Source organism: Rhopalosiphum maidis, chromosome 1 (genome assembly GCF_003676215.2).
Source record: "Rhopalosiphum maidis isolate BTI-1 chromosome 1, ASM367621v3, whole genome shotgun sequence".
Lineage (NCBI taxonomy): Eukaryota > Metazoa > Arthropoda > Insecta > Hemiptera > Aphididae > Rhopalosiphum > Rhopalosiphum maidis.
Genome location: NC_040877.1, coordinates 46,906,105 through 46,930,865, shown reverse-complemented (window position 1 = coordinate 46,930,865; position 24,761 = coordinate 46,906,105). Strand labels below are relative to the sequence as shown.

Below are 24,761 nucleotides of genomic sequence, written 5' to 3'. Positions count from 1 at the left end.
AATTGGTCCGTTATACGTCGGTGTGCGCGCGTCTGTGCAGTTCGTGTGTGAACTGTGCTCGGTGACTTGAATACGTCACCAAATTATCGTGTTCGTTTAGATAGAGGTACACCCATACTAATAATATTACGAAATGATAATATACCTGTATTATAATATAAATGCATGATATGTCTGTCGGTAAATGTTATATGGCATATTATCATGGCATTATACGATGACGAAGACGACTATATAATATTATCGCAGTGCGATGAGGCTTGAGGGGAACCACTGGACCGACAGAGTTAATGATGACATTACCGCGCGCCGAATCGTGACTGCAGTATACGAGAAGAATATATCGTATCTCGGGCGTACCGTGTATATGTATATATTTATAATATAATATTGTAGAGGTGGTTTGGGGCCGAACCGATACTCTGTGTTCTTCATCTCCTCTAGTGCAGCTGCAACAATTCGTGGTGGAATGGCCCCGCCGCCGGTCTATTGAGATTGCTATATACCTACGTGTTCCTTTCAACGTTGTAACACCAATTTTCTCGTTTAATATAACCGCGCGAGAGCATGATCTTCCCTCCCCCCTGATGTATAGCGCGCGCGGGCGTGTGTGTGTATACATTGTATATATATATATATATATATATATATATATACACACACACACACACACACACTCCTCCCGAACGATGACCGTTGGGGGAGGTGGTGAAGGTGGCTTAAGATAGTATGTATATGTATTTTGTTTTTATTTATTTTTTTACGCGTGTAAGTATATATATTATACTTCCAAACAAAAGGCCGCCTCCGGTCGTCCGCTTGCTCCACTGACTGGTGGAGGGGGGGGATCGAGGAACGATGAAGACATTAAAAAACCATCAGACCGCGAAGCGCGCACCGAAAATCCGTTTTTATCGGGTTGATTACACAAACACAATATAAATTGTGAGGAACTGCGGCTGCGGCGGCGGCATAATTACTTGTTTGGTGCGCAGTGTTTATACCCCACGGTACGCGCTCCGCCGCGCACAATATAATATATAATAAAATAATGTATAAATATTACATACACTGAAAGTTACATAGTATATAATATAATATATTGTACACCGTGAATACCAAATCGTACAATAATATCTATATACGAGAGAGATGCACGTCGATACCCGCCGAGAGTGTTTACGGAAGCGTAACCCCGAACAGTATATACTGTTATAGTGTATATTATATATTATATTTGTCGGGGTCTTTACGAGAGCCGCCGCCGCAGAAAACGCTACCGGCATTTATAGAAATTGGTACCAGCTTATATGTTATATTATATGTGCATACAATAGGTATGAGGTACCCATAATACATACTTGAAACAAGCATTTTCTTTGCGTGACATGAACCGCAACGTCGCGTTTCCCGCGCGCACAGCACATACACGTTAAATATAATATAAGGTATATGCATCTATGTACCTATATGTATATTATACGAGCTCTCCTCAGTCCTATATTACATCGTCGACTGCAGCAGCTGGCCCTTTCCCCTAGCTGCGGTCGCGGCGCTCTCTTTTTTACGGTCTTCTCATCGTGTCTTACCCTCAATTAAAGGCATTATCCGTGCACGACGTTTGTGCGTACTTATTTATATATATATGACGTACTGGTTTCGAAAATGTATCTTATACCTATGTATTGCTACGCGCGGCCATTATTATCTATATAGGTACTTGCGGCGATCATAATATTATTATTATTACCGCCGTAGTTGTTGTTGATGTTGTGGCAGTGTATATTGTATCCTCCATCTTTACCGGATAATTTCTTCCCACCGCCGATGAAATAATAATACCATATAATCCTTATACATTATAGCGTTTCGATACACGTATTTCGATATCGTACATTTTCTCTCCTCGCCTCATCTCACCACATCATCTTAACGTCAGCATACCACATAGTTTTATCTACGAGTAATACATATATATATAGGTAGGTGGTAAGTATATATATTATACGGAGAGAATTAAAAACGAAATTATTGCGAAACTAAACAATTGTGATTAGTTCAAGTGTACGAAATTTGATTTGCACGAACCAACTGAGATATCGGCAAGAGAGAATATTATCTACGGTGCAATTTTTGTTTTTTTGATGACTAAAAATACTCATAATAAAGTAAAATACAAACACTCGTTTTGCTAAACTATTATACCTAGCTAAATAACAGGTATTTACAATGGTTAGTGTGATTGGTTCGTGTATATTAAAAGTTCTTTAACACAATCGTTAATTATAAAAATTAAAAAGGCATCGTTAGATTAAACGGTCTAATCTTTGTTTGAAAAAAAAAACGGGTACAAATATAATATATTATATTCATCCCAATAACTATAAACTATTATATCGCAAACGGATGTAGTCGCGTGCGTTCAAATCCTAATTAATAGTTTGTATGAGTATAGGTGTATAATGTTTAAGTATAGGTACTCACCAAACCCAATAATTCGCGCAAACACGTGCGAATGGCCGTGGACGTCCGACGTTGCAGTAGCCTAGGGCACCTCATAATAATTTTATAATATAATAATGTTTTATCGAAATGTTTGTTCGCGTTCGTACGTTTACCGCCATTTTGTTTTTTCGTCCGCTTCAATTAATGAATTAATGTGTACGCGCACACCCGCTATCCATCCGCAACGTATTAAAATGAGGTCGGATTTTAACCCGACGCTCATTGTGTTGTGTAATAGGTGTATATATATATACTCAGTGGAAGCACTGTTAAGTAATGCAATATTAAAGACGCAAAAAAATACACAGCGTGGTATATATAGCCTATATAATTATATGTGTTTAAAACATAATGCGTTTTAATGCACGTATATAATACATATACCTGCTAGTTTATATAATAGTAATAAATTAACAAAACCGTCAAAATTGATTAAAAATATCTCGGTGTTTGCTCTAATGTTTTTAATGAGATCCGTATAGTAAGATGTAGTTACAGCCGCATATATATAGTAAGAAAGTATTCCCGTTTATAATAATATGCTTTTATTAAGTTTGTTGATGTAGACGTAAATTGTCTCGCACTGGTTGTTGTAAGGAACACATATTTTAATTTTAATAAAGCTTTAATTTTAACACTCTTTGCCCCTAAATCGTAAATCGTATTAAGTCGTTTATATAATGCGTTACGATTTAAAACGATCTTGTATTACCGTATTGGACATTGCACGTAAATATGTATTCATATATTATATGTTATTATTTTTAGGTAGATAAAATTAATTTAAATAAATAAAAAATAGTCTAAAAATTAATTAAGACTTATAATTTATAAGATTTAGATTATTAATTATGAATAAAAAAAGATTATAAATCGTTGTAAATAAATTACACAACTATTAATTTTTGGAGGTGGGGTTGAACCCTCAAAACTCCCCTGTTTCAGATATAATAGTTTCGATTTTTCGTATAATCTAATAGTCAATTGAATTTTCATTGGAAATACGCTTCAAGATCGACAATTTCGACCTCGAACCACAATAGAATCAGTGGTAAATATTATACGATATACGTGAATCATCGTTTGAAGGACATAATAATATATATTTATACGTCGGTTTGATATATGACTATAGTGCTGTATAGGTATTGGCGATATTGCGTACACGTCGAATTTTCCGCCGAGTTGTTTCACGAAAATTGACTTATTATGTTAGGTTATTATGAACAACGTCCTACAGCAGTGTATATCTATAATACATGTGTATAATATAATTTCATATTATATTATATTAATGCGTGCTGCGTGCACTGCGCATCAGCAGAGGTGGATAAGGTGCAGCGTTTCGCACTCGCGCTAGTATATTATAATATATATTATGTTGTATATACCTACGAAAGAATGACGGCGGTTTAAATGCTGCCGCTTGCATTATACTATTATTTAATAAGAAACGAGTCGCTCGTTTTCTAAATAGTCATTTTGACGATTTATAAGTGCCCTCCGGGGTCTCTCCGAGAGTTCTGTGTATATACACACTTATATATATATATATATATATTACTTACATAAATGTATAATATATCTGTTTGTGCATGTTCGCGAGATCCGCCGACTTAGCATAAGTGCGTAGGCTAAAAAGGATAAGAAAAAAATAAAACAAAACGATAAACACGAAACCGCAACGTGTTAAACAAAAACAATAGAACTACACTGCTGCAGCGTGTGCGCGCTTAAATTTTTCGTTGTTTTTAAATCATGATAAATTGACCTTTTGTTTTTGGTATTTTGTGCGCATGTAGGAAGAAGACGATTATCAGTGGTGGACCGAGGAGGACCTGTGGAAGTTTCCCCCGCCGCCTCCCCGTCCACCGTTCCTGGAGCCCCCTTATCCGGACGGCCTGACCACTTGCGACCTGTGCACATGGGCCCTACAACCTCTAGACGGCACTGACAACGGTGAGTGTTTTAAACGGCCATTGTGTCGCTTATTGTATTATTTAACGTTCTTTTGTTTTGTTTTAACCGGGTCTGCCGTGTATATAAATATATAATAATAATACATTATACACTTATAAATTGTTTAACATAGGTACCCCCTTCTCCCCGTCATTATATGACCATAGCCTGAGATTCTCCCTCCCCCCATACTCAAACAATTCGTACACCGACGGGCAATGGTTTGAGTGCACACTGCACTGTCGTTGGGTAATGATTTTCGTTTTCACGCGGCTGATTGCAATCGAAATAATATAGTAAGTTTTTGCCTTGTGTTCTGCGTATTATACGCCCCGCATTCGTGTTGTCTCTGCAGCTCGACCGAGCACCTCCTCTTTAACGACGACGTCCAAATCACGAATGTTTTATTTATTTATCTACTTATATTTTTTCTGTCTCCGTTTATGCGGTCTCTCTCGGCCGCTGCCGCCGTCGTGAACATCTGAAATAGTTTTTAGCCGGGCCTAGGCGTACAGAAATATACGTTTAAGGGATATACGCCCAACAGGAAATTGCTCGTTGGCCGCAATCCAATTCCGATAAATTAAATGATGACAATTGGCTCGTATCACCAAAGTTTTCATTATGTTTGCCCTCTCGGCGTGATCTTAAGTGGAGTACCGATCTATTTGTATATTTTTAGACGATAATAATAACATTTCCGCACCAAAGTCAACGGCAGTAAAAAATGGCTAATTAGACGTGTAATATAAGTTTTCTTTAGAATTTGATTACATCGTTCCAAATAAAGTACAATAGAATAAATAAGTTTATATATAGTATGTATTAATATTATTATGACAATGATCACATTTTATTGTGACTTTCTTATGATCTTAAATCTTTCTTTAATATTTTAAGATTTCAATCACAATATTACCTGTGTTAAATTCTAACAGTTAATCTTGAATAATATTTTAGTTAACGTGTTATGGGTATGTGCGTTGTACATACTTATTAAAACTTACTCATTTTAGTGGAATTTAACATTTCTAACATATTGTTATCGCATTGATACTATCGCGTCCTGTTCGTAAATCGATTATTATAGGTATATATCATTAATTGTTATTACTCGTAATATTATGTGTATGCATATTTTAAACAAAAATCAAGTGTTCGTTGGATGGATTTTTCAATTAAAATCTTTCAAGCAGTGTAAAAATCTCATGTTAATATACTAACATTTATATTATCATGATAATTAATTACAGATTTTGTATTATCTAATACATGTAAAAAATTAAACTACACCTGAGCCTTATAAAGTATAGAATATAAAAGTAGATGATTTGCGAGGCAATTACACAAGGTAAAATAAAAACAAAATGAAGCTTAAATTATAAAGTGTAGCTTTAGTGTAATTTTATCAATACCTTTTCGTACACTATATAATAATATACCGTCGAAACACAATTCACAAAAACGATTTAGCGAGCTCTTTGCGTACCTTCGTATATATTAGATTAACTGCAGCGGTGGTGGCTGTGTTTAAACGTACAACTCACACATGCACACATATATATATATAGAGTTATACTAAACTAATGGTTTCATTCAACGGTGCTTTTGTGCTGTGTATACGTATATACATTCGTGATATCGTTCGCGGCTTGGCGATTTTGCATTCCATCGACACGTGCCATTAAAACGGCAACAAATCACCGTCCTAATGACTTTCTAGTCGACGTCAAAGTGTAGTACGTATATATAAAACAGACAATATATACGAAGAGCGTATATACCATACGTGTGTAATATACTGCCACAGAGAGAGTCTCGACTGCAGAACATTGATTGCAACCGACACGATATTATTACGTATACGTCCAGAGATATTTGTACGAGTCATACGACCGACAGGACAACGGGAGGTATTCCGCTGAAAGCTATTCCCATTTCCCTTTACACTAATACACACCATAATAATAATATAATAATAATAACACCTAATATATGACTTATAGTACCTTAATTTTTAGTGTAACAAGCAACTAATATGTACAATGTATATAAACTTAAATAATTCGTTACACGAGTTGTAACGACTGATGAATGCTAATTATTAATTATCCACTACATCGACATATGTCAAACGTCTAACAAATAGGTATAAACAAATAACGATATAATATAATATGTTTCTAAAAATATTTTTCTCGGTAAGCCTAGTACGGTGTTTTTAGTGGGAAAAAGTCAAAGAAGAGGGGGAGAAATTTTGAGTGGCATATTTTTGGGAATAAAAAATAATCTATACTTACTTATACTTAATTTGCGGCACCATAACATTTGCTACGGAGTGAAAAATTTGTTAACACGACAATGAGTGAACCCTGTATAGCTGTATGTTTTTCGGTCTGGCCAACGATTGGCATCTAGTTACATTTTAATAGTGTGTATTATAGAATATACATGTTATATATATTATGTGTATACGTCGGAGTATTAAATCGTTTGCAGCACGCCGCAGACTTTAACGTCTCGGCCCACACGACAACGGCGCAAACGAAATAATTAAATTTTCGTGTTGAAAAAATAAACATACACTGGTCAAACCCACTCGCGTACAAATTTCCGAAACGAAAACATTTCGGATGTCGACAATGATCCTTAGATCATCTATCTCTCTTTCTATGTAGATATATAAATATATATTCGACTACCTGCAGAAGTTGTGTCCAAGTAATTTGTATTCAACTACCATAAACTTGTTTTTGTATTAATATTATAAATTATACTTCGACAGATACGTTAAAATAGCTGAGAATAGATTACTATGATACAATAGATTTAACTATACATAATAGTACGTATACATGTAGTACACACAGAGTATAAACGTGATAATAAAGGTGGCAGTGTGGCACTCGTTTAAAAACTTTGGAATCAATGAAATTCCGTGGATATATTATTATGGTTGAAAATGTGTAAAGCGCGAACAGCAGTATAATATATACATTATACATATATACGCGCTCGACCTCTGTCCATTAATATCGATTATGTGGAAACACAAGAAACACCTCGTTTAAGTAATTCTTATATGGATTCGAATTTAATGTTTATTTTATTTGAAATAACGACTAGGTTTTCGTTTTTATATCTCAATTTCGTCGGATATTTGAATAAATTCTCGTTTTCATTTGCATTAAATAAAATATGCAACTTTTAATATAGCTGCCAACAGCAGTTATTATTATAGTAAGTACCCACATATATTAATACCCATAATATATTGCATACAGTTGCGATATAATTTGAATTTTCATTTCTATCGACGTGCATTAGCCGTTAGCCGCAGATATATATATATATATAATGTACACGTGCATATACTTAACATTTACGTGTTTGAGACAGTTTGGTTACGACGTGAAGAACACAACCGGGACCAAGTCGTACATCGAAACGCTAATGCTTTATAGGTGTATATGCACAACACATTATTCCGGACGTTTGGGAATATCGGACCGCGTTATAACATAGTTATTTTAGTATATATAGTCAACGACGCTGCGAGAATCACGCAGAAAACCTGGATTTTGGCATGAAAACCAGACCACTATAATATATATTTCTGGTCTCGTTCCCGATTACAGGGTGCGAGCACTCGTGTACACACACGCACTATTATATGTGTACCGAACGAGGATGAGGTGAGCGAGAGAGGAAAACATTAATCACGTCACTTTTAACACGTCTTCCGTGATATATATATATTATACATATATTATATATCTATAATATCGCGTCTGCTGTGTAATTTTTTTGTTTGCCGAAAACCAGAATGGCGTTATATACGTTTATATATATAATATATGCCGACACAGCCCAAAGGAGCTTATGATTTGTGTATGTTATGCGCAGCAGACGTTTAACACCGACGACAAAATGAGTTGTTACAATCAGAGCCGCCGGAAAGAGGTGTAACTCCATATTATTATATATACGCGTGGTCCGCGCGCAACATATTATAGGCACTGCTAGAGTATACGTCCTTACGGTTGTTATTATTACATTTTTTCTCCGTTGCGTTCAAAACCGGACCCGCTCCTGGATTGGATAATGACGGTTCGGAAACGATCGTAATGAATGGGTTCTTATCACCGTCATGGGCGAAAATATCACGTTCCCCCGGAACGCTGCATTGCGATGGCGGTGTCGGATCTAAACATATTACATAGGTAATAATATGTACACCCAATAATACATGTATTATGTACTAGCTATAGATGTACGTGTAATACATCTGCACGTCACGTTCGTTATAATATGCACGCGGACGTCCGGGGGCGGCGGGGGAGTGGTCAGGGATGGTGGGAGGGAGAGAGGCAACGAAAAAAAAATATATAACCAACGAACGGATTTTTAATTTAGCTATCAGTTGATACAATATCTTTGACAGGTATAATTATGGATAGCCGACAGAGACGGGTTCACGTGTCTGCGTGAGTATGTGTGTGCGTGTGTGTGTGTGTGGATCCATGACATTTAATTAAAATATATATCAGCAGTGTTAGTTACATATGGAGAAGAGAAGTATTATGTACACTGTATAGGTATATATAGCTGTTATAAAGCCCGCGGGTCTTATGGGCGCGGGATGTGTTTTGTTCGGACCGAACCGCTTGAGAACAAAGATTCGAAAAAAGAATGTCATTTTTTTCTTACACTCGCGTCAGCACAACGTTATTATCATTATTATTACTATGACGACGGCGATGCGATCTACGCGATGAGAAAACGCGCCCGTCGATCAAGGTATCCGATCCCGACTTGTCATCATCGGCGCCGCGCATTCCACTTGGAGAATACGACGAAATATTATCATCGCCATAAGACACTGTATCATTATATAATATGACCCTGTCAGTACTATGCAATCATCATTTATGTATTCACACTTTTTGTTTTAAATTTTAATTGTAATTCAACGGACACAACAATATTAGTTATAACTTACGTAGCGAGAAAGACGATTTTTTCCAAGATAAAAATGTATAAGATACCGAATACCGTTTATTATAAGAAAAAAAAATATGAATACTAATTATTCGGGGAAGATTCCGTACGCGTGCATAAAAAAATATACCGAATGCGGACGATGACAGCAGTTTTTTTTCTTATCCGTGAACGATTTCTTGTCGATCTCGTTCTTCTTCTCCGTTCATGAGAAATGATGGTAATTTGAAACTCACCTGAGATGTACGCACAGCAGCTGAATTCCGTTGTGTGCGTGTTGTGCTTACCGCCAATATTTACATATTTACGGTCCGAAAACCTTTTCAACTGTACAAACAAGACGACGTATACTGAGGCACTCTCCGAAATCTCGTGTGTATTGGTTTACCTGCAGCAGTTCATTGAAGCCGTATAGGAAAAAATAAATAAAAATAATCGAGCAAAACGAGTGGAAACAAGTGTCTCCCTGTGCGTAAAACCCGAATCCACGGGGAGAGCTCGTTAGAGATCACACAAACGACGGCGGCTGCAGTGGCGGTGATGAAAAACCGGCTTCGGAAATATTATAATTTACGGTCTTCTACGAGTCCATACTGTCGAAAAATGAAAAAAAAAAAAACGACTCGAACAATGTTTAAATAAAAACAAATACAAAACACACAAAAGGTCATCGAATATGGACACGTATAAATCGTCAACGAATTCATGAAATGTTTTATTCCTTGTAGCCGCCTCATCGGCCGGTATACGTCTTATAAGACATATATAAGCGTACGAGAGTATACGCGATTATAGACCGTGATAATCGCTGGGAAAACAAAACGCGTATAATATATAATTTATTGCATTAATAATAATAGTATTTTTTATTTTTCATGAAATGATCAAAAGATTTAACAATACTAAAAACAGTTTGTAGTTTGGATAAGTAATCTTCATTTTTTTTTTTTTTTGATACGCCCCTTAAATTATTAAATGTTAATTTTAAAATATGATAGGTATTATAAATATTTTAAATAAACGCTCATAGTTTAAATTTAAAATTATAAACTACAAAATATTAATAATGTAGAACTGCGAGAAATTTTACTGACATTTTATTTTTGATTTTTAAATATCTTTAAATAAATAATTATTTATTTCTCATACAAATAAATTTTCAAATTTCAGATTGTTCCCTTTTCAAGTAATCTGTCATTATTTTCACGTCTTACACATTATATATTTTACTGTATGTACGCGTGAGAATAATACAAGCTCAAGATTTATGTGAAACAGAATAGCTTACGTTTAGATATATATTACATATTATAAATATATTAATATGTAACTATTATAATTGTGGTTGTCTACAGTGTTAACGTTGGAATTGAATTTCAAAAAAAAAATAACAACTTACAAACTTCCATATTTTGCTAGAAGTCATTGTGTGTGTAGTTCAGATCGGACAATTATAATACTCTAAATCGCATACATGATATTATGCCGTGTACATCATTTAATGATAATAGTTTCCCATGAAGTATATATAATTGTTTTTTCAACAATCGGCGAATTACTTTGTCGAAATTACACAAAAACTCGTTGCTATTATTGGGTATAGGTAGATACACTGATATACACGCATTACATACACATTTGATGGTGCTTATAGAAATATGTTTCTATAAAGTAATTAATTATGTAAAAATATTCAGCGCAAGCTTCATTTAGCTGCGTGTTTTATATCAAATTAAATCGAGTGCAATTTCGCATAGGCATATTTGCGATTATCGATTATTCCAATCAAATATGCAAATTTATAAATTACGGGTTCCAAATAATCGTAAACATTAAACATAGTTTAGGACTTAAATATTTGCATAACTGTTCGCATGACCGTATAGCAGGCTTATCGGTTTATGTGTACCTATACGACTATATACAACAAATAACAGCACCGTTCATATTATAATATTGCGTACATACTACTGTAATATTTTAGCATATTATTATTATTGTATTATAACCACGATATTTGTTTTTAGAGCATGTGATTTCGATATGCTTCAGTTGGAAAATTTAATTACTTTTCGCATTCGTTAATGTTACTTGAAAACGAATATTTTATCATTTAATTGAATAATATATAATTTTAAAATGACTTGAGTCTGTCGTGAAATGATTTGTTTGTTTTTAATTCCGTAAGATTATAAAATAAACAAGAAACTATTATATACAATGATGATGGCAGTCGCGGCGGGAAGACTAATTATATTCCGTCGTTAAGGCCGATAAAGTTCCCAAACAAAGTTTTTAGTGCACTTCAGTTAAGATCGTTAATCCGTTTCGGAAATCTTCAGTTGATTTTAAATCACTATACATACATAATCGTATGTACAAGTACAGTGAACGGTGCACACTACGTTTTAATAAAATTATAAAAACAATGAATTTTGAGACGACAGCTGATCGGCGTGTAACGTACTATGAAGGTGCGTGCATTATATTATCCATCAACTAGATAATTATTGTTATATTATAATAGCGCTATAGCCGCGTTAGAACTATAAATTAAAACAAACACGTCATACATCATATTAATATATATGTATACATGAGTATATACAGCTAAACGACTTAAATTTCGGTAGGTAATTATAACAAGTATAATATAATACAGGTTTATCGTAATTTTGTGGGTAGCCATAATAGTATCGAAATCTCGGTTGATGAACTTTGGTGCAATTTTCCTCGGTATGGATACCTCATGATGTATATTATTTATTTATAAATATTAACCGTCTCTCCGTCATTGCGGTTGTGTGTATAATACACGTGCACAGCGGCAACGGCTAGACGATTCCACAGCCTTCAACGAGTGTCAGCAAATAAATTACATTTTTAATTCGTTTTGAAAGTCGCCAGTTGCGTATACGTGTGTCGGCCGCAGCGGCAGTGGTGACTGGGTGTAATCATTAAATAAAATATATAAACCAACGTGTGCCCATCATATATACATACGTGTAATATTATGTTGTATGGGTATTAGGTACACACGTCGACGTCGCCGTCGTGTTGATACATGTAAATCTGTCGGGGAGAGAGAAACAGATAGAAAATCGTTCGTCGTCATTGTCGTCGACAACTTCTACGTATAGTAATATTGCTCCTATAATTATAAGCATTATAATATTAAACGCTGCGATGGATTAGCGGAATACCAATAGTAATAGTAATAATAATAATAATAATAATAACACGATCACGATCGTCCGAGCGTAATCGAAGAAACGTTCATCGATAAAATATTATGTAGTTGTAATATATTTAATATATACATACACGCAGGGTGTCTCACTATCATTGAGTCACCACCACTCTATACTTCAATAACATTAAGTATTCTTATGGTTAATGTATTATGTTTAAGTTGTATATTTTAGTTTACGTTCAAAATCTGAGATCTCGAATTGTTATGCAGAGATATTTCATCATTTTAATATCGAATTGCTTGTTTTCGTTACTGCAAGTGTTCAAATAAATATATAACTTCTAAAGTTTAGGCAAGAACTGGATGATGGAGGAGTATATCTGTCTGATGGTTGAACAGTAGGTTTATTATAATATTAAATTGTACTCGAGGATACACACGGCCAAACACTCCTGCTGTAAACACACAAAAAAAAAAAAATAATAACAATAAATACAATTTTTGCGTACAATAATAATAATAATAACAACAACAACAATAACAATAAATGTTGATTAAAAGACATCGATACAAATCGTTTTCAGTCGCAATAACAATACGATATTTTCTGGGGCCTGTGCCGATCGTATCTCTGTATAATAATATTCATTGTGGCAATAAGTACCTACGCGGTATTGGTATTTGGGTGTGTATAAATATAAGTGTACGTAGTATTTCATACAGAACTGTCTGCGTATTTCGTTACATTTTCCAAAAACAAACCGAACAACTCATAGTCGTACACAGAATGATTCACCAAGTATGTGCTATGTACATCGTACATCCTTTTTGTATCCTATAATAATGCATTTTTAGCCAAAAGGAATTCGTTCGTTTTTTTACTATAAATTATTTAGGATTTTTTTGAACATTCTAGTTGATACAATTAAATCAAAACTCTAACAAAAATCCTCTGAATAATTAATTTTTAATTAGGTACTAACGATAGGCAATAAAATTCATTAATAATGATTTTACAAAAAATATAAAATAGATAAATATAGGTAGGTAATATTTCGTAGTATTTAGTCTATTTGGACGATGTTTACAGATTATTATAAAATATAAGTAATTACTTTAATATTTTTATCACATAAATATCCTCTAAATATAAACCTTAATTATCATAAAAATATATAATTGTATTATTATAAATGTATTTCTGTAATTTATGCGTTAACCGAGCGATGAGGGGGTGGTCTTTGTCACGGTAATGCCAAACATATACTATCAACATTCTATAACGTTTGTTTTAAATCATCCAATGTAACTTACTATACTTTAGTATTTCTGATTTCATAGCAAGTGGCCACGTTTATTATCACACCAATAACGAGAAGTGATCACTTTCTGTCTAAAATATGATAGACATAATGACTTTTCGAGTTAAGAGCATTGTTTAGAATTTTTTGCTTATGGGAACGTGAATGTCACATCAACTGCAATCACTGTTTTTTTCGTTTCCGGTGTTGAGTACGAAATCTAGTTTTTGCACACCCCATTATTATATAGACTATAGAGTCTAAAAATAATGGCTTGACTTGTTCTTCAAAATGTTTCTTATGTTTTATACTACGGTGACCAGCTTATAGAACATTTAAATTTTATCTGTACATTTTAAGGGAGTATTACTAAGCACATATCTTAGTACAAATACTAAAAAAAGGTTGACAAAAAACTGGTCAAATTGTGGCGGCACGAAAGTCGTAGGTGCATTATATAATTTATAATATTATAATTATCATGTCAGCTTACGCGTGTCACGTGGTTCATACAGTCTCGGATGACAGACGTTGTGACGAAGTAGTTGCGTTTGAACTATATGAAGACGTTTGTGAATTTAATCTAACCCGCGCATATTTACTTGTATAATTTTCTGATGACGTACATACGGACGACACGTTTTCGTATAGACGGAAAAAATACTATATGTTATAATTTAAGCTGTCGCACTTATCCGCTGCCGCAGCCGCTGCATTTTCTCATTTTACAAGTCAATAAAATAAAATAAGAAGAGAATATAAACACTAAACACTGGAGTAGCCTGCAACCGGTTATCCGCCGCCGTACACCTATTATATACATATAGATGTATTATAGGCATCTATATAATACTGAGTAACTTGTCAAGTCGCTAATTAGTCAACCAGGGTGATTAGTAACCCGCCCGGTGAAACCAGTTGAAATTTACTGGCGAACTCGACAAAAATCGTAAACGTATATTATAATGATAATAATAATAATAATAATAATAATAATAATAACACTACCCGAACACATAAATCCACTCTGACACCAGTCGTCTTCAGATCAAGAATATTACGCTGTAATTGTGTATAATATAGTATTTATTTGTGTAGCGCGTAGTATAAGCGCGCGCAATTCGTAAAACATGCAACAAAGAATGTATAAAACTATTTGAACATTAAATTTGTTGAGAAAATTTATTTTATAAAAATATGTCAAATATGCACGTGTCACCGGTGGTCGGTCAATGTCTTATTTTTTCACATTTTTTTTTTTTTTTATCACGCCAGCACGTCAAATGTTCAAATTTGTTACTCAGATTTATGATTGTGCGTGGGCGTCTCATCACGTAGTATCTACATAATATATATGTACGCTGCAGACTACGTTAATATACCGGTGTACTGGTGTACAATTCGTTTTGGCAAATAGGATTTCGAAAAAAAAAATATATTATAATATACACGTTTACAACGCGTTCACGACGGTCGTGGCGGCGGCGGGTGACCGATGCGGTTCTGTGAAAAACATGATTTATTCAACCAAGTTTTCATTGCGCGCGCTTGTCTTATTATTATTAACATATATTATTTTTCGACTGTATACCGGTCAATAAATATATATTTTTTTTTTTTTTAAACGATTTACACTATAATCAAGTTGTTATTCCGTGCCAATCTTCATATACTTATCATCAACTATCTCACCTCCGCGAGCGAAACGACTACATTTGTAGATAAATTATCTATAAATTAAAAATTAATGTTATTATATTATTATCGTGTGCGTTGTTCAGTTATATTTTATTGTTTGGCGCAACGCAATTTACCAAATGATTCGAATGGCGATTTCAGTGTTGGCGTACATTTCATTTGTGAATACATAAAGTAATATAATAGTGCATGTGTGTATTATACGTATACCATACATATTATAATATAATTGTTTATCTCATAAACTATCTATAATTAATAAATAATAATGATAATATAAAATACAAGACAAAACTGAAGTAGAATTGGGTACTATACTTCTTATATTGTAGATATCTATATAAGACAATTTTTATTAATTAAAACGTTCGTTTGAAAAACTGGTTATGTCCAAATTAACTCGTTAAAACACATTCGTGACACGTTATGTTATAGCTGAAATGTACTTACCTATCGGAAGTAATAAACAAAGTATATGTTAATTATATAATTTATATTCTTGAAATATTCAATGCGTGAAAATATGCCTACATTGCCAATTAGTCTAATGTATATGTATACACATATTTTATAACTATATACATATTATAAACAATATACTATTGTATCCCAATTTCGAGCGTAGACATTTTTTCATTGTTATTATAATTAAAAACTGAAGTGTAGTCTAACTACATAATATTATGGTCCAATTAAAATAAATCACGATTTTTATTCTTTTTAACATTTAATAGAATATTAAAAATATCAAAATAAATCACCTACCTGGCATAATATAATAATTAATAATTTTTATTTTATCTGCAAAGTCAAAAGGTAATTAATAATTTATTTAATAAACTTTAATATTGTAAATAATATATAATCATTACATTGTAAATATAACTAACTTGTGATGTTAAAAATCTGTAATATCGCTTGCTAATAACCTAGCTATTAAAATCTGCAAATTTTTAAAACATTTATTATAAACCGTTAATTAGTGATTTTTCAGTTAGTAATAAACTTGCAGACAAAATTTTAATTTTACTAGTTCCATTTTAGTTTTTACGTTGTTGAATTTTTGACATGAGTAACCTCTTAATAATATCGAAATAATTTTAATTCCATATGTCAATAACGCAATAAACAATAATAATACTTATGCTTGCTATTGATAAAAATTAAATTTTTTATTTTTCTGTCGGAAATATAGATAAACAATTAAATTACCATAGGTACAGAGAAATATAAATGCATTGTATAGTTATTTTCGTATACTAGATTTAATAAACCATTTTTATATTTCTTAAATAAATGTACTACATTTGTTTATAGACTTTAAAAATGTTGAACTATAAACATAATAATAATAATATATTATACATGCCAATAGGTATTATATTTTTAATTTTAATTCCATTTATATACATTTGATATAATTAAAAAGACACATGTAATTGATAAATAAATATATGCATCGTGAATTCGTGAGTGCTAATATGATATTATAGTATTTAAAGTAAAAAAATCAAGAAAAGCCTGGCCAAATACTAATTTAAAGTATTTTTTCACATTAATTTTTTTTTTGTAATTTAATTATTTTTTTAAATTTATAGTAACTTATTTGTTTATTTTTTATGTGTGGTATATGAAAGTGTTTATTAAAAATTTCACATTTTTATATTTTGAACCCATTTTATAGCGATTCTCGTAGATCGGTGAGATCATTTGCTGATTTTTTACTGGTTTATACGTTTTAGTATATATTCTAAAATTAGTATTATTGTTCTTATAACTTTAAGGTCTTGCAGATTATTATTACCAATGTATTTTTTGAATTATTAAAACATTTATTATATTATTTTATTGAATAAAAGGTAATCAGTTTTTAATGTGTCTTGAACATATATTTTCGAGGATAAACAACCATGTAACCAATGTATACTTATTAGTTATTTCGCCGTACTCGAGAGCTATCTATATATTGGCTAGTTGTGCGTGTATTATTTTATAGTTTACTATACGAAATTTATAACGTTGCTTTCAATCGGCGCAGTATAACCGGTGTAACCAATTTACTTTCGCCAGAAACGGATTAAAAGTCAAAACAGCCAAATTGCGTGTGAGGTTAATTAATAGTGTAGGTATATCAGAGTTGCGTGCGAAATTAATAGGAGGCACGATAGTCTGAGCATGCAATGTTATTAGAAAATTATTATTTGAATCGTATAATAATATGTATAAACGCAATCGCTGCTGTTAGTTAATGTAAATAACACACTGCATGTTTTTATTTAATATCATTTTACGATTTAAACTGAATGAAAAATAGAGATATCTCGTAACAAAATTTGCATCCCTGCGAACTCTAATTATCTTATAATAACTATTGTGTTTAACGTTGTATAAATAATGATTATATTTTCGTTTGCTTTGAGTTAACAATCATCGAGGATCTATGTAATTGTGTTTATTATTTTTGATTATTGAATTAAAAAACTTTTATACACCTTTTTATAGATGGACGTATTATGTAATAAAAAGTGTTTACTGCTCGTCTTACGAAATATAATTATTATTTTTTTCAAATAGTATTATTTAAATTTAAAACGTAAACATTACAACTCTACTATGTTTAAAAAAAAGTGAAATCTTATATAGCTCTTAAACTTTACCCCAAAACCGAAACCAGCGGTAATCTCACTAACACAACTGCTGCAGTGTTTATATACACGGACTTAACTACAAAGTTATTAAGTATATATATACAGCTGCAGTATAACAAGTTTTAATTGAATTTAAAAATTAATATAAACAAGTATAGTGTATACATAATATATGTTTAGGGATATAAATCTTTTCAGTTTTTCAACCGACCAAATATTTAATGACTCGGAGATTCAAATCCCGTATTTATATAAAGATAATTTTTTTCTAATCGAATCGAAAAATAATAATATTATAATAAGCGCGTCACTTTATTATGTAGGTACGGCGGTGAGTATAAAACCGTCGCGTGGCTGTTAAATGTAAAATCTGTGAAGGTATATATAAGTACTTATATCGAACACTTTCAAACGATCGAAAATACCTATGACTATATGCTCTATAATATGTCAACAATAAAATAAAATATTCGTTTGGGATGCGTCGTCACATAAGAAACCCGAACGGTGTCTCCTGTCAGGGTAGTGGTATCGCACGGGGGTGATGGTGTCGTATAATAGTAGGTTCGCCGCCTGCGATCAATTGCTGTATTGCTGTAACCCGACTACTATAGTAATAATAATAATATTATACAACATGTCATACGAACTCAATCAAACCGTCAGCGTTTTCCCGACAGTGTTTTGGTGGTGCGTACGTACGCGTATAATTTTGTACGCGCAGAGCATAATAATATCTTACAAAGCGGGAAGATTTGTCGAATGACAAATAAAAAAGAAAAATTAAACAAAACGATGGAGACGATACGCGCCACTCGAATCAGATGCGGGTGCGACGGCGGCGTTGATGTGATAAATAATAATAATAAAATGCCGACCAAAACAAAATTACACATTTTTCACAGTCTCGTTCCCACGGCGCGGCAGCAGAGGTGTGACAATGATATTATACTATATAGGTATAGTATTGTTGTATTATATATTACGGTGTTATTAGTTATTGTGAAAAAAATCCAAAATGAAGACGTTACTCCGTATAATAATCGAGACATCATCGCGCGCATATTAGGTACGGCTGTATGTAGGTATAATATTATTATCGTCGCACCCCGCCCGCCAGACTTCGCGGTGGTGGTTATCAAACATTATCCGCGATATTATATATATATATATATATATTTTATTGTGTATCTTTTATATTATATTTTATTATATTATGTATGTACTATGTATATATCACGCCACCGTCATATAATAGATCGCGTACTACTATATGTATAGTATTCGGTCAACTTTATAATATATATTGTGTATTTGTTTCGTACCTACAATTTATAATCCAATAAATAATAGCGTGATTATTATGTTATTATATTACGACACGTGTATAAAATAAAAAAAATATATAACCATCATTGTCGTGTTTTGACAGGTATGTTGACAGTTCCCATTGCCGAGGTGACGTGGCCCATGATATTGGTCCTAGTGTCGTTGCTGTCCGCCGCCATCGGCGCCCTCTTCATGGTCGTCTTCCTACACCTAAAACTGTAAGTTTCCGTCTACTGCATGTTTATACCTATCTATTATTATTATTATTATTATTATACATCATAATAGGGGATTTTTTTTTTTATTGTTGGGTTTTTATTTGATTTTTGTCAACGCGCGTTCCTCGTATATTGTTTCCTCCGCGTGCATCATCACTACCGCCATCATATTATGCCATCACGTCGTATCAGGCATATAATATATATTATTACGATGACGGACGACGTATAGGTACGATCATATTATGATGGTGTGTAAAGCGGATGGTTTACGAGCAGACTTTTATATTTTTACGACGGTGTCAGCGTTTTATAAATATAATCGCCGAGCTAAAATATACATCGATAATAATAACGATTTTGTAATATTATTATGTGCGTGTACATAATATTACATGTAGGTAGGTACCTATATGTATATAATATATATACACGTAAAGCCATAGAGATAATATACGACCGCTCGGTGACAATAATAATCATTACAAGCCTTTTTACGATCGAATTTATATAATAGGTACGCACACGCATTATATGCACGCGCGACTGCAGCACTGTGTATAATAATATACAACAATATATTATATATAGGTGTATATGTATGAAATTATAATAATAATAAACATAAAATGTATTGGCGAAATTTTTTTCTCTCCATATACACCGCTGCAGCACTGTGTTTTGCGTATATACAACTATACGATATTAAAATATTATATATTATATTATCATGTATATACATATATTTGTATACTGCTTGCCATATAACTATACCACACACACACACACATCGTCGGGCTTATATTATATACTCTTTGCGTTTGTCGTGCGATTATATTGCGTGCATACCTATATATATGCGATGCTTGCCCACACGCGACACACGTATACCTACCCGTGTAGTGTGTACAATATATATAGTACCGTAATATTGTAAAACGTCAGTGCACGCTAATGCGATTTCGCCTACGCGCGTAATGCTCGTATATTACGCCGGTGCGCGCACACACGAGCGGTCTCCGGCGCGGTGGTGATAAAATGAAGCACATGCACACTGCTCTTACACCGCTGCACGTCGTAGTCACAGTCGGTATATACCTACCTATACCGTTTACTTGGACGCGCGCGCAGACTTACAGCTTACACGTCTCGTGTCCGGGGTAGGCACCTGTATGTGCATAAAATATATATTATATTGTGCGCTGCGGTGCGGCGTGTTCGCGTGCATAATTACACGACGCGCGACATCGTTTCGAACGCGCGCACGAGCCCCGGACGTCCGACACACGTAGGACACGTCGATCCGCACTCGTAAACCCTTCACGCGCCCGGTCGGTATAATAATATTCATAACATATACCTATCGTATCATGTCCGACCGCGGGTATAATAATGTAATGACTTGGCAACGGGACCTGTTCGTTTTATTTTTTTCGATCTATTTATAATATTCCGCCAGTCGATCGATTCTGTTCGAAAACAGAGTGCTGTACATTGAATATATTATACGTATTAATAATACCAATACACATCTTAATATATATGTTATGCGATCGCCGTCGTACTGGCGGTACACACTCACGCGCGCGCGCGCGCAAAATACCGCGTCGTCGACGTTTATAACAGGTGGCAGGTCCGTTTTGTTATTATTATTATTTTATTTTTTTATTTCGTATATATATTATTATATAGATATACGGAGGTACGCCCACATTTCACTCGAGGGCTTTATAATAATAATCGTTATATTATATATTATATAGATATAGGTACGCGCGCGCGTTTCGTACTCGATCGGCACATAAATAATAATAAAAATAATATATGTATAGTATGGCGCGTTTGTAGTAATTATCCCGGCTGAAAAACGAGATTATGATGATATTATTATACATATAACATACATACATTCCTATAACGAACCCATCGATTTTTAACTATTCGATTCCGCTGTAGCAACACACTACAATCTGCGTCCGGCTATATTCGGCTATTCGTATACGCGTTATGTACAAACATCTATATAGGTATATTATGATAGTAATAATAATGAGCAATATATTATACGTGGTTATTATATTATCAGATTTGACTTGGTAATTTGACTTGGTTCCGTAAAATATATTTATGCTTGTATAACTATACATGTGCATACATTTTTTTTTCATTTATTTACGCACACACGTGTATAATACGTTATAATGCTTTAATGAATGTATATATGATATATTGTACAGAGTACAGGAGTGAAATTCAACGACATTTGCGATGTACTTACCTATAATCATTCGATTTTACATAATAACTTATATATAAGACGAAATAATTAATTAGGCATTTATTACGAGTATGTGATCGAGCTAGTGATCTATTATAAATATTTTATATCAGCAATTCTCAACTCGGAGATGGGCAACGAATTTTTCATGGTTGCCAAACATTAAATAACTAGTTTTTTGTATAACTATATCGTCACGATAATCATTTTTTGGATGAACGATAAAAACATACGGTTTATATAGAAAATTCGGAGAAAATACTTCTAAATATAAATTTGAAATATAACTAATTACGCGCACGACGCATCACACATCCGGAGGTTTTTTAATCGGTGTTACGTCAGTTGTACATGGTGCACCAGGTGAAGTAAATTGTGTGCTTATATTATTATAGAATGTATGTGTTCAACGATCCATCATACTCGTGTTAAAATTAACATATACAAACATATTTGACACATTTTTTCAAACAAGATCTCCATCACTACAGCATTATTTAATTCATCTTCAGCAATTTTAAATGAGCTCAGATTTTGAAAGATAAAAATCATTAACTTGGTTATTTTTTTAAACATTAAATATATAGTTAGCTAAGTTAGCTTATCTTTTTGATATATTTTCTAAATTAATGATCTCAATATTTAAGTATATATACTATTGTATACAAGTGCTTTATACATATTAATCTTTTTACACCATATAATTAAACAGAAGCATTTCTTAACGAAATTTAACTTTGGTAATTATGGATTGTATACATATATTATATTCGTATTTCGAAATTTCGTAGTATTATATAAATTCGAAAAATAAAAAATGTAATGTCTTATTTTTTATAGGCTTTTTGTTTCTTTTATTTAATGCATTACAGTGTTAAAAATTCTAACTTTGTTTATTATATACGTCATCCTATTATAGGTTCGTATATTGCATAACGAAAATCGGAAAATAATGACAAATCAGTGAAAATAAGTATACAAAATAATATGAAATTTAATGAAATCAAATCAAAAATGTAAATAGTCGAAAAAACCTTTAAAAATAATAGATATATACGGATCGTTGATGATAATTTACTTACAACAATGTATTAGAAAATGAATAAAAACTTGTTGCAGCGATCTGTATAAAATATAATGCATATACCTAATACCGACTACAGAAAGAAAAGTTCAAAAACATCCTTAGTATATATTATATATTGAGTGCATGTGAGAAAAGCCCACGCGCGTATAGTAGCGTTGGCCCTCGAGGAAAAACGATGTTGGAAATGTCAATAATGTTTTTTACGACATTGTAGCAAACCATTAGCGATAAAATTTATTCGTACGTACGTCCTATAATTTATAAAGGATAAAACTACAAAAATGTATTTATCTAAAGGGCCAATATATACCGTTGTCAGTTTATACCTATTATGCTAGGAGGTATACCTTTATACTTATACAAAACTTCATTCCCGAGTCTCGATACACAACAGTCCGTATAAGTATATCGATATATGATGGTCCGGTCTTATAATGGCTAGGTATACAAATAGTTTTGAAAATGATTAGCGCGCATGAGAATTAAAAACAACCTATATATACAAGAAATACGCGGTCGGGCAAATCATATATAAAATCAAAAACGAAGGTCACAAAAATACCGACTTCATGGGTGGTTGAGAATAAAAAAAAAAATCAAGGTTTATCGCGAAAAAAATCCTTCGCATTGTTGTGCCAAATGGCATATGTGCACGTCAGATACAAAACATGTATCAAGCTCCTTCGTGGTTAATGCCTCATTGGCTGAGTGAACAATATTTTAAGTCCAAACACACACGGGATTATAATATGTAAATATTTTTCCGTTTTATTAAACATTTCAAAACAACAAAATGTTAATTCATACATAATACACGTTGTAGCTGAAGCAGTAACTGCCAAATGCCGTTCAGTAAAATAAATTTAATAAATTTAAAAAAATAATAATTATACGAGTATAACAACGTTATTTGATATCATTAAATATATCGTTTAATGCGCAAAGTCATAAACAAATATTTACTAATGCCGAGTTTAACTGCAGGTCCTTAAATCTTTTAACGTTCGCAGGTGTAAACATAAAATATATAGTGTAATACAAGTGATTCGTGATGTAGGAGGGATGCATTACATTTTAATTAGCTGTTAAATCTTCTTGATACCCGACACATAAGCATTTAAAATATTGTGCTAAAATAATTTGAAAACTAATAATTTATTATTAATTATTATTATAATACACATATTATACAGTATTATCTATACGCATATAAATTGACCTGAATACCTGATAGAATTAAAATATAAAAAATATTAACTTTTTGTCGTTTCTAAAATAAATATAATCATTTATGATAGCGAGACCCTAGAGGTTATTGCTTTTTTCTTTTCAAGTTCGTTTATATTTTTTATTACGATGGAACAAGCTTCGGGTTTTTAAATATACAATATAAAAATTTTTAACGAAGACTACAAAATGATGAACCGCGCAGTTCGGACCACATAAAAAAAGTCATGTTGTCATACCCTACAGAAATGTACATTTATTATATAGTTAAGCTACTACGTACCTATAGCTGATAGTTGTCTGTCGCATTCTGCAAT

At 32.8% G+C, this 24,761-nt stretch overlaps 1 protein-coding gene across 2 annotated transcripts in view; it reads left to right on the top strand.

Moving 5' to 3' along the window:
- LOC113549698 (mitochondrial distribution and morphology protein 34-like) overlaps positions 1 to 24,761 on the top strand; it is a 71,169-nt gene that overhangs the window by 32,106 nt on the left and 14,302 nt on the right. For both annotated transcript variants that reach the window (XM_026951113.1, XM_026951111.1), the window contains 2 exons: positions 4,308 to 4,464; positions 19,738 to 19,852. In XM_026951113.1, the coding sequence (XP_026806914.1) occupies positions 4,308 to 4,464; positions 19,738 to 19,852 (272 nt within the window). The remainder of the gene's footprint in view (positions 1 to 4,307; positions 4,465 to 19,737; positions 19,853 to 24,761) is intronic.